Below are 12,146 nucleotides of genomic sequence, written 5' to 3'. Positions count from 1 at the left end.
CCCCACAGGGTTTTAATTATTGCTGATGATCAATCCTAGGCATAAGCAGCGTTTCTTGTCAGCTTCAGGGAACGCTCCAAAGTCACCTGGGATGCAGCAGGCTCTCAGGCAGGAACAGCCCCATTCAGAATGCTTTGTTTCTTTTCCTGCCTCTTCCCGCCAGTCTGCTTTCTGAACCCAGGCCAGGATTTCCCTGGCTTTGTTAATAAAGGCTTTTTGTGCAGCGAGCTGGTTTGGTTGGCTCCTTAGGTTTAAAAGTGAGATTTTGGTACTCCTAAGTTATTCACAGAACGTGCTCTGAATTTACAATCAAAGAGCTTGATCCAGGATCGTCAGAATTAAAACTGTGAAGGATACCGTGAAGATATTGTCAATTCCATTCCGTCTGTTCTTGGGGAGTGCCCGCACCAACAGGAGCTGAGTATCGCTCTTGCTCTCCGCTGTGCCGGTGGCATTCAGGAACACGTGTCGGTTGTGTGTTCAGGAATCGGCAGTAGAACATGATTCAGCCATGAAAAGGAATGAAGTACTGGTGCTCCTGCAGCGCGGATGGCCTCAGAAAGGCCACGCTAAGGCTGGAAGTCAGGCACAGAGGGCCGCGTGTTCTCTTCACGCGAAGTCTCCGAAACGGGGACATCTGTAGACACAGGCGGTGGGTCAGCGGTTGACAGGGGCTGCAGGGGGCGAGTGGGGCTGCTCGATACCGGGCTGCTTTGGGGATCCTGGGAATGTTCTGGAATTAGGTAGTGCCGACTGTTGCACAGCGTTGGGAATGCACTAAAACCACTGAAGTGTAGACTTTCTAGTCGTTAAAGTGACAAATTTTATGTTAATTTTATCTCAGTTAAAAGAAAAAGAGCTGCCACACACTTCCCTGGCTGTCAGGAAGCAGTCTCCAGAATTTCCCTCTGGAGCTGCCAAGTTGCCTGTCTGATTCCTTTTCCCCCCATGACTCTTAAATATTCCGTCCATTTCTACAGCAGGAGTTGCCAACAAAGAGGAGTTCTGCTCTCGTTCCCCTTTCTATCCCCCTGATCCTCTGCTTTCTGGATTCTTTGGAACATAATTCCTGCATTAATTTATGCCCTGTGGTTGCACCATTGTGCCCAGGTGTCTGAGGTCGAGGACTTGGTGCCCTTTTTCTCCTGCACCTGCTGCCTCTGAGCCACCGGCCCGGGGCTGGACCAGACCTGCTTCACTCCTGTGTGGTCCTCGGGTTGGACAGAGGACTGGGGGCGGGAGGGAGGGTGATGGAGTATGAGCTTCGCCCATTTCCCACCTTCTCTGGCTAGCTTCCTACATTTTATATTGGGGAGTGACATTTTTTTACTCAAGAAATTTGGTCAGGCTGCTTCTGCACCTCCTGGACCAGGAAATAGGCAAGCTGACTGATAATGCATCAAGGGACTGATGGAGTGTCTTCAGGGAGCATGGGGGGTTTTCAGCAAAGAAACAAGAATTCTGGGAGAGGAAATAGCAAGCTGGGGCTATATAGGTGAATTTTTTTTTTTTTTTTTTTTGAGGAAGATTAGCCCTGAGCTAACATCTGCTGCCAATCCTCCGCTTTTTGCTGAGGAAGACTGGCCCTGAGCTGACATACGTGCCCATCTTTCTCTACTTTATATGTGGGATGCCACTATGGCATGGCTTGACAAGCAGTGCATAGGTCCACACCAGGGATCCGAACCATCAAACCCTGGGCCCCCAAAGCAGAATGTGCAAACTTAACTGCTGCACCACCAGGCCAGCCACCTATATAGGTGACTTTTAAACAGTGTGTTTAACTCAATAACAATATTTGTAACCAATGAGTAGGATCCACTTTCCTGAGTAACTCCGCACGTCATGTCGGGACGTCAGAGGCTGCAGAGCAGGGCACATCCGTGGGGCTGCTGCCATGGTGGCTTCTTTGGGTCTACAGGCGAGGCACTCGGGGGCAGAAGGCGGCCTTTCACACAGGCCCAGCGCCCAGTCCATGTCCCGCGCCTGCCGACTCCTGTACTTGCAGGCAGAGCTGGAGCATGGCTTCTGAGAGCAGGGCCAGCGGGATGAGGGCAGGGACCAGCGCCGAAGCACCGAGAGTCTGGGGTTCCGAAGAGGGAGGTGTGTCCTCCAGCAAAGGGGAGCACAGACACCTTTGTTGTAGGAGTTCTCAGAGGAGATGGCTTTGCAGAGAAAATCCAAATTCAGAAAAAACTAAAACTGTTTCCTCATGCACGGTGCTGTACTATGTGGCATTATTTATAATTTTAAAAAATTGTAAGCAACCCCGTGACCCAAATTGGAGAATCTTAAATAAAATGAATGGTTAAATAAATAAGTAAATTCCAATTGGTGGATTATTTTTTTTTTAAGATACCTAATTTAATTATGTTGGTTATTTTTTTATTTTTGTTTTTTTAAAAGATTTTATTTTTCCTTTTTTTTTGTCCCAAAGCCCCCCGGTACATAGTTGTGTATTTTTAGTTGTGGGTCCTTCTAGTTGTGGCATGTGGGACGCCACCTCAGCGTGACTCGATGAGCGGTGCCATGTCCGCGCCCAGGATCTGAACCAATGAAACACTGGGCCGCCTGCAGCAGAGCGCGCGAACTTAACCACTTGGCCACAGGGCCGGCCCCAATGGATTATTTTGACTGTATTAGATTATTTCCAATTTAAAGAAAAAAAAACCTCTTTACTAAAGTAGAGAGAGATGAATATTCTCATAACAAAATATAAAAATATTTTAACATGACAAAATATGAAAATTTCAAATGAAAAGCCAGTGTCTTATTTAATGGGGAAATACTGGACACAGTTCATTTAGGCCAGGAACAAAATAAATAAAGATGACCACATATGATGGCTGTTTATCATTGTTTGGAATATGCTATAATGCAGACAGACAAAATTAAGAAATAAGTGGTGTAAAAACTAGAAGGGAGGTGGCGAAATTGCAATTTTTGTCAATGATGTGTTTGTTTCTACTGAACGAGTTGACTGAAAGTTAGATAGGAAAGATTGACGTACAAAAATGAATATGCAGACAATAGCCAGTTAGAAATCATCATGAAAGAAAGAAGTCTTTCACACAGGAAAAGGTAAAAAGAGAAGATACCTAAAAACAAAGAAGTTTTAAAAATATAAGATCTCTATGAAGAAGACTTCTAAATGCTATTAAGAGAGGTAGGAGACTTGAATAACTGAATAATGTAATGTGTTCTTGGGTACATAGAAATGCCTTTTCTAATTGAATAAATGTATACATTTATGCTGATACTAATGAAAATGCCAATAGAGTCTTCTTTTTAATTAATCAAGCTGATCATCAAGTTAATGTGGGAAAGTTAAGATGCAAAACTAGCCATGAAAATTCTGGAAAAAGTAACAAATATATGGGGATTAGCCTCAGTATATATTAAAGCAGATTACGAAATAGAGCAGTTCAGGCAATTTGACATTGGCACGTAAATTGGTAGAACAGATTAATTCTAGACCCAGATACAGCTGCAGATTGAGTATGTATTCAACCTAGCATTTACAATCAGCAGAGAAGAAATGGTTGAGTCAGTGAACGTTGAAATAACTGAGTAGCCATCTGAAAAAAAATTACATTGGCTCCTTACCTCAGTTATCTATTTTAAATAAACTCCAGTTGAGTCAAAAATTGAAACATAGAAATACAACTGTATGAAAGAACCAGTGATGGCGTTTTTGTACGTCTTCGCTGAGGAAGTGTCGATGCTTTGCCAAGTTTTGATGAAGCCAAACCAAAAGCAGCAGCAGCTACAGTACCACCGCAGAGACAGACAGACAGACAGACAGATAGAGTATAAATGAGTATTTTTTGTAGCCAGGTCTTTGGTGCAGTATTTACACCCTACAGTCTACCTTTAAAAAAAAGACAAAAAGCAAAAGGACGTGTTGATGATACTGTTAATTTAAAATATAGAACCAAGCCACCAAGCAGCAGCTGACATGTTGCTGGTTTGTGTGTGAAAAACACTTTCCCCTCGGGGTCAGCCCCGTGGCCTAGTGGTTGAGTTCAGCGTGCTCTGCTTTGGCAGCCCAGGTTTGGTTCCCAGGCGCGGACCTATACCAGTCGTCGGCAGCCATGCTGTGGCAGTGACCGTGTACAAAATAGAGGAAGATTGGCACAGATGTTAGCTCCAGGCAAATCTTCCTCAGCACACACACACACAAAAAAACCTAGAAACACCAACAACCTCTCCTGTCTTGTGTCCTTACCCTTCTTGCTGCTTAGGATGGGGAGACTCCGTAATGTAAAGCAGAGGGCGAGAGCAAGAAGTCTCCTCAAGTCCACAGGACCTCCTCCCACTCCTTTCTAAATGATCACTTTGGGTGTCAGAAGTTGACTGGGAGAGAGAAAGAGAAACTCTCAGTCGAGTCCCTGGAAAGACAGTGTCCAGGGTGCTGTATCTTTTGCCACAACCAGTGTAAACTAGTAACAGACTTGCAGTGAAGATGAGTGTATTAGTGCACAGGGCCCCACCCTGCTCCGCATGAGACACATGGAAAGCACAGCGCTGCTCTGAGCCTAAAGGAAACCACATTCCAAGTATTCTTTCCACTGGAGAAAAACCCAAGCTGTAAAAGCACTCTGCTTACTCTTGAGATACCTTTTAAAAAAATAATCTCTGACGAGGGACACCCTTTCTAAGGATGACTTAAGTCCCAGAGCCATTTAAAAAAGAAATCATGAGTTTAACTAAAATTTTACTGTACAGTCCTTATTTAGGAGAAGAATGCCAACTAATCCAGGAGGAGTGGTAGATAGAGAGAAACACTCTTTCACAGGCAACACAGTAATATTTTCTTCCAGCAACAATTACCCTTGGTACCTCAACAGTTGGAGGAAAGACTGGGGGGGAACAGGATAGTCACACAGTTTTAAAAATACCACCCCACAGATTACAAATGAAAAACAAGGGAAGGGGAGAGAAAGGTACCCTTACAGTGGAAAACCTGGAGGGAATGACCTCTTAACCCAGTGATCACATTTATCACCATCAGTGATGGGGACGTTGACTCATTCGTTGCCTTTGGCTGGGATACACTGAGAAGCCCACACCTCAGTCACCTTCCTACGGAAAAGTACCTGAGTCTGATTACGAGGCACAGAGAGATCCAGGTGGAAGGGCATTGTGTAAAGCAGCCAGGCCGGCTTCTAAAAGTCAGGCGTCAACACAAAACAAAAGGCTGGACAGGTCCAGATGTCAGCTTAGTGGAGATTAAATAGACCTCAAACTGCAGTGCGTGGTCCTTTGTTAGATCTTGGATTTGGGGAGCTGAAGGAAAATCTAACCGCTGTTATTGGGGTGCTGGGGTGGGGTTGGCTGTGGACTGCGTATTGGTGTTGGACTCACGTGAGGCTGCCTGCGTGTGACCACTGGTGAGGCAGGAGACTCTGCCTGTTGTTAGGAGGCACGCACAGTCTCTAGGGGAAAGGTCCCCATGTCCACAGCCAACTCTCAGAGGGTCCAGTAAACGTGTAGATTCTACGTGCGTGTGTGTGTGACGTGTGGGTGTTTGTGTATCGAGAGAGAGTAAGTCTGGGAACATGTTAGCCGTTGGTAAAACTAGGTGAAAGATACAAGGTTGCTCATTATGGTGTTGCCAGTTTTCTCCAGTTCTGAATTTTTTTTAACATAAAGTTGGGAAATCTAAAGTGTAAAATATTATAAATTAAATTCACAGAATCGGAGAGAATATTTGCAAACTATATAGTAAAGGGTAGATTTCCATAATATATGAAGACGATATTAGCAATCAGTTAGCAATGAAACAGAAAAATAGGTAACAGGATGAACAGGCAGTTCACAGTCGATGTATGAAGAAATGTTTAACCTCACCCACAATAAGAAGCATGCAAATAAAACCAAAATAAAATACCATTTTTAGCTTATCAGACTGGCAGAGCTCAAAAAGGTTTCTAGTCTGCCATGTGAGAGGCACAGGCGTGAGGCAGTGGGTGCTGACATATTAATGGTGTGAGCGTAAATCGGTATAACCTTTTTGGAGGGTAATAGGAGTTAAAAATTAAAATCCACGCCTTCCACTTCTAGAGCTTTATCCCAAACAAACACCTATTTAGATGCACAAAGAAGTAGGTATAAGGATGTTGGCTGTAGAATTGTTTGTAAAGGCAGAAGATAGGCCGCCATCTGAACGTCCATCAGAGGGGCTGGTCAGATCCAGGGCTGGATGTCCGTGCAGTGCAGCAGCGCCCTGCGCAGCTGCCCAGTGAGGCAGTCTGAAAGTTACTGCATACATAACACAGATCTCTGATAGGCATTTTTAAGTGACGAAAGCAAGATGCTGAGCAATTTAAAATATAGCAGAATGGAGGAGGATCTGGGTGCTAATACATGGTTATAGTCACTTGGTGAACATTCATTAAGCAGATTGCTTAGGATTTTTGTGCTTTTCTGTATAAAACATAGATACTAAAAGCTCACCAAAAACATCCAAAAAGGGGAGGAGACAGTACACATATATGTACATATACAGAAGCGTTTCTGGAAGGATGTGCAAGAACTATGAATGCTGGCCACCAGTGGGGAGGGGTACTGGGGGCTGGAGAGGGGACAAAGACTTTTCAGGGCTGTATTGGTTTTCTACATATAATATTATTAAAGAAGTTAAGGAATTTCTTTGAAGATTTTATGATACCATTTAAATGGTCACAGTAAGGTACAGATTTGTGGCAGGGTCTGACCATCTGCATATCTTTATCTAATGTGTTCAGGGAGAAAAGAATGGAAGGAAATTCAAGGTTAGATGTTAACAGTTTTTTTTCAGGTGATGAAACTAAATTGTTTTTCTTTTCTCTGTACTTTTCTGCATGTTTCCAAGTTTTCTGTAGTGAGATTACAATGTTTTTCTGATAGATGAAAATATGAGTCATACTTAATAACATCTTTTAAATGCTTAATAACAGTCTTGACTGTCGTGTGGGATTTCTCTCTGCCCTTCTCCCCTTTCTCACCCCTCGCCCCTCACAGACAGTAGAAAATTCCACAGATATTGTTGTTCTGTTACTCATCAGTATTTAAATAATATGAGGCTTTCAGAATATAAAAGTGGGGGCTGGCGCCTGGCCTGGTGGTTAAGTTCAGTGTGCTCCACTTCGGTGGCCCAGGTTTGTTCCTGGGCACAGACCTACACTGCTCTTCCCCAGCCATGTTGTGGTGGCGACCCACATACAAAATAGAGGAAGCTTGGCCTAGAAGTTAGCTCAGGGCCAATCTTCCTCAGCAAAGAAAAAAAAGAAAAAGAAAAAATATAAAGTGACTCAGGTTACATTATTCTGAGAGGGACAGGTATTGTTACGCTGGAGGAAAGATCCAGAGAGAAAGGGAACGCATGCCCAGCCCATCTGCCATGGCGCCTCTCTTCCCCGTTGTCCTAGCTGGGCGTAGTCTTGTTTCAGGCTGCCGTCTTCTGTAGTGAAGTGTCCTGGATGGTTGCAGTCAGGCAGTATTCATGATCTTGGCTGTCTTTTTATTTTATGTCTTTTAGAATAACTGCACAGAGACTTGCCCACTTGAACAAGTGCTTAATGAACTTCAAGCTGGGGAATTTCAGCTATCAGAAAAACCCTCTGAAGCTGGGGGAGCTTCAAGGCAATCAGTTCACCGTCGTTCTCAGGTAAAGCACTGCAGGCGGGAATGCAGACTGGAGGGCCTTGCCAGGTCACCTCGGGCCTGTTGGGAACAGGTGTTAATCCAGGTGAGCTGGCACCACCAGGCACAGTAGCAAGGGAGAGTGGGGCGGGCCCATGGGGCCGGGAGAACAAACTGTGCTGTGTGTCTCTACCCCCTGCCCTTGGCACCACCTTTGGAGGAAGCCGTCTCCGTCAAATACTGTGTTGAAAGACAAAGAGCCTGTGATTCCACTGACACGTGGTACCTGGAAAAGGCAAATGCCAGGACACAGAAAGCAGAACGGCGGTTCCCCGGGGGGCTGGGGCTTGGAGAGTTAGCATTTAGTGGGTGCAGAGTTTCAGTTTCGCAAGAGGAAGACGTTCTGGAAGTAGATAGTGATGAAGGTTGCACAACATTGTGAGCGTACTTAATGCCACTGTATTGTGTACTTAAAACTGGCTCACATGGTAAATTTAGTTATGTATATTTTACCACGATTTAAAAATCCTTAGGAGGTAAAGAGGAAGCTGCAGGGGACAGGGCGAGGCAGGGAAGCCAAGCCGTTCTCAGCGGATGACGCGCATCCCCGAATGTTTGACTGAGGACTTTTTCTCTGGGTAATTTGGGCCCCTGCAGAAACATAACCGGAACTGACGCCCAAGTCCAGCAGGCCATGAACTCTCTGAAGGAGATCGGCTTCATTAACTACTACGGAATGCAAAGATTTGGGACGACGGCCGTGCCCACGTATCAAGTCGGAAGGTTTGTGTTTAGTCTCTTAACTTTGATCTGAGAGAGCACTCGTAAAAAAGAAGCAGGGATTTTTGTTGGTGTTTCTAGTTATTTCTAGATTTTCTCGCGTCTGGGCCAGATGAACCAGTGCGTCTCATCCTTGGGTGACCAGCTGATCCACAGCTGCCTCCTGATTTCTGTTCTAAGATAACACATGCACAAGGTAAAAAATAAATCAGTTCAAAAAGATATAACCTGAAGGTTTTTCCTCCCGCCCCTTGTAGCCCATCCAGGGGCTGTGTTTTTATTTTCTTTTAAAGTAATTATTCACGTGGGAGTTAGAATTGTGGAAGTTACGGATTGGAGGTGAACTGAGAGATTGTTGAGTTCACGTTCCTCCTTGTGTTTCAGACCCTTCGTGTTAGCAGTGGTGAACTCCAGGCTCTGGGAGCTCTGCCGGGCTCCCTTGGTCAGCTGTACTCCCGGGAATAGAGCAGTTTTCTAGACTTCCAGTCCCTGGTTTTAGCAGCCGACTCCGTGAAGTTGCATTTGTTCGTGCATTTTTAAAAGCACAAGATGATGAAAGTCTATCATGTATTATTTCGTCTCCCTCTTTGAGGCGGTGTCCTAGAAGTTAGAAGCTCAGGCAGTGAAGTCAGGCTGCAGTTCTGAGCCTCAGATTGCTCACCCGGGAAAGGGAGATGATGATGCCAACCTCACAGGCTGGGGAAAATGAAGCGGGACGATGGTTATGCAACAGCTGTTCCTGTGCCTAGAATATAGTCAGTGCTCAGTAAATGGAAAGTAATGTTTTAAAATTAAAGCATACCAACCAAAGAAAAAAATTCTGCCAAGAAGAAAACTACAGTAACTAATAATCACTGTGGTTAGATAATAAAACATAATATTTTCAGTCTTGCTAACAGTCAGAGGACATTGATAAAGACAGTGAAGATGCTAATTGTATCATGGACAGAATAATTAAGGGAAGGCTGTATCAGCCTTTGAATTTGTAATTAATTTGGCGGAAGAACATCCTGTAAATTTTCCACTCCAAAGATAATATAGAATAGCTAATGAAAATGAGATCAGTTTTATCCAGGAACAAAAATTGCATAGCGTCCCCTAAATCTGCAGTCAGTTTACAGTCCATTCACAATTCCAGACCAACAATTCCACAACGTGAGAATATTTCCCAGCTTCAAAGCAGCCCGCTTTTACCACCATAGGACCTCCTAAGGAAAAAAACAAACACTCAGTTTATAGTTTAAAGATGGAAGGATGGCTGGTATCCGGAATATTTAAAGAACTCTTACAAATCAAAAACAAAAGACAAATAGCCCAATCTCAAAATGGGCGAAGGATCTAAACAGACATTTCTCCAAAGAACGTAGACTGACGGCCAATAAGCACACAAAAAGATGCTCCACCTCATTAGGTAATCATTAATCATTAGAGAAAAGCAATTCAAAACCACAGTGACATGCCACTTCATACCCACTACGATGGCTAAAATCAAAAAGACAGTAACAAGTGTTGTTGAGGATTTGAAGAAATTGGAACCTTCATGCACTTTTGGGGAAATGTAAAATGGTACAGCCATTTTGAAAATAGTCTGACTGTTCCCCAAAAAGTTAGTTATAGAGTTACCATATGACCCAGCTATTACATTCCTAAGTATATATTCAGAAGAATGGAAACCTTATGTCCACACAAAAATTTACACCAGTGTTCATAGCAAACAAAAAAATGGAAACAGCCCAGATGTCCATCAACTGATAAATGGTGAAACAAAATGTGGTATATCCATACAATGGAATGTTATATTAAAGGGAATGAAGTACTGGCACATGTGACATGGATGAACCTTGAAAACATTGTGCTAAGTGAAATAAGCCTGTCACAAAGGCAACATACAGTATGATTCATTTATATGAAATGTCCAGAATAGGCAAATCCATAGAGACAGAAAGTTGATTAGTTGTTGCCTAGGGCTGTGGCAGAGGTAGTAGAGAATGACTGCTGATGGCTATAATGTTTCTTGTTTGGGGTGATAAAAATGACCTAAAATTGATAGTGTGATGCTGCACACTCCTGTGAGTATACTAAAAGCCATTGAATTGTGCACTTAAATGAGTGAATTATATCGTGTGCGAATTATACCTTAATAAAGCTGTTTAAAGAAAGAAGGTGGAATAAATCATCATATATATGGTCAAATGATTTTCAACAAGAGTGAGAAGACCATTCATTGGGGAAAGGACAGTCTTTTCAACAAATAGTATTGGGAAAACTGGATATAGACATGCGAAAAAATGAAGATGGACCCTTACCTTACACCAATCCACAAAAATTAACTCAAAATGGATCAAAGACCCAAATTAAGAGCTTAGCCATAAAATTGGAAGAAAAAATGGCTGGGGGGAGTTCATAACGTTTGATTTGCCAGTGGTTTGTTAAATATAACACCAAAAGCACAGGCGACAAGTTGAAAAAGCAGGTAAGTTGGACTTCATGAAAATTAAAAATATTTGTGCACAAAGGACACTATCAACAGAATGAAAAAACAACCCACAGAATGAGAAAATATTTGTAAATGATATATCTGATAAGGGATTAATGTCTAAAACATAAAGAACTCCTACAGCTCCACAACAACAAAAAACAATTGAAAAATGGGCAAAGAACTTGAATACACCTTTCTCAGAAGAAGATACACAAATGACTGTTAAGCACGTGAAAAGATGCTCAACATTACTAACCGTTAGGGAAATACAAATCTAAAACCACAATGAGATCCTACTTTATACCCATTAGCATAGCCGTTATCAAAAGAACTAAGTGTTGGTGAGGATTTGGAGAAATTGGAACCACTGTGCATTGCTGGTAGAAATATAAAATGGCGCAGCTACTGTGGAAAATAGGACGATTCCTCAAAAAATTACACATGGAATTACCATATGATCTAGCAATTCTATTTCTTGGTATATTCAAAAGTAGTGAAAGCAAGCACCCGGCAGATATTTATACACCCATATTTGTAAGAGCATTATTCACGATAGCCAGAAGGTGGAAGCAACCAAGTGTCTGTGAACTGATGACTGGGTCAACAAAATGTAGCACATAGATACAACAGAGTATCATTCAGCCCTAAAAAGGAAGGAAATTTTGACAATGTTACAACATGAATAAATCTTGAAGACTTTTATGCTAAGTGGAAAAAGCCAGTTGCAAATGGACAAATTCCTCTTATTTGAGGTTGCTAGACTAGTCAAATTCATAGACGAAGTAGCATGGTGGCTGCCAGGAGCTGGGGGAGGGGAAACGGGAGTCACTGTTGAGTGTGTACAGAGTTTCAGTTGCAGAAGATTGAGAAGTTCTGGAGGCGGATAGTCCTGATGGTTACACAACAATGTGAACGTACTTCATGCCACAAAACTATACACTTGAAAATGGGTAAAATGATAAATATTGTTAGGGATAGTTTACATAATTTAAAAAAAGGTGGAAGAAGAAAAGATAAGGTAGAAAAGTAGAAAACGTCTTACGTGTAGTGGGCCTGCTGTAAACCAAATACATCCATATTTAATGTGGCCGAGTACACTGAAACTTGCATAGGTGGTGGCATCTTCAAGGTGTTGAGAAGTCCTGTAGTTGAGAAACTTTTACTGTATTTCACCAGGTGGTGGCAGACTTTCTGATAGTAAATGTTGTAGGGTTTGGGGGCCGCAGTGTCTGCCGCTCCTCAGCTCTGCCGTGACAGTGGG

General features: G+C 42.9%; 1 protein-coding gene across 5 annotated transcripts in view; it reads left to right on the top strand.

Moving 5' to 3' along the window:
* PUS7 (pseudouridine synthase 7) overlaps positions 1-12,146 on the top strand; it is a 46,876-nt gene that overhangs the window by 25,092 nt on the left and 9,638 nt on the right. For all 5 annotated transcript variants that reach the window (XM_070617125.1, XM_070617124.1, XM_070617128.1 and 2 more), the window contains 2 exons: positions 7,523-7,651; positions 8,284-8,409. In XM_070617125.1, coding sequence (XP_070473226.1) covers positions 7,523-7,651; positions 8,284-8,409 — 255 coding nt within the window. The remainder of the gene's footprint in view (positions 1-7,522; positions 7,652-8,283; positions 8,410-12,146) is intronic.

This window comes from Equus przewalskii, chromosome 4 (assembly GCF_037783145.1).
Source record: "Equus przewalskii isolate Varuska chromosome 4, EquPr2, whole genome shotgun sequence".
NCBI lineage: Eukaryota > Metazoa > Chordata > Mammalia > Perissodactyla > Equidae > Equus > Equus przewalskii.
The sequence above is the reverse complement of the archived record's forward strand: the minus strand, read 5'-3'. Positions and strand labels throughout refer to the sequence as shown.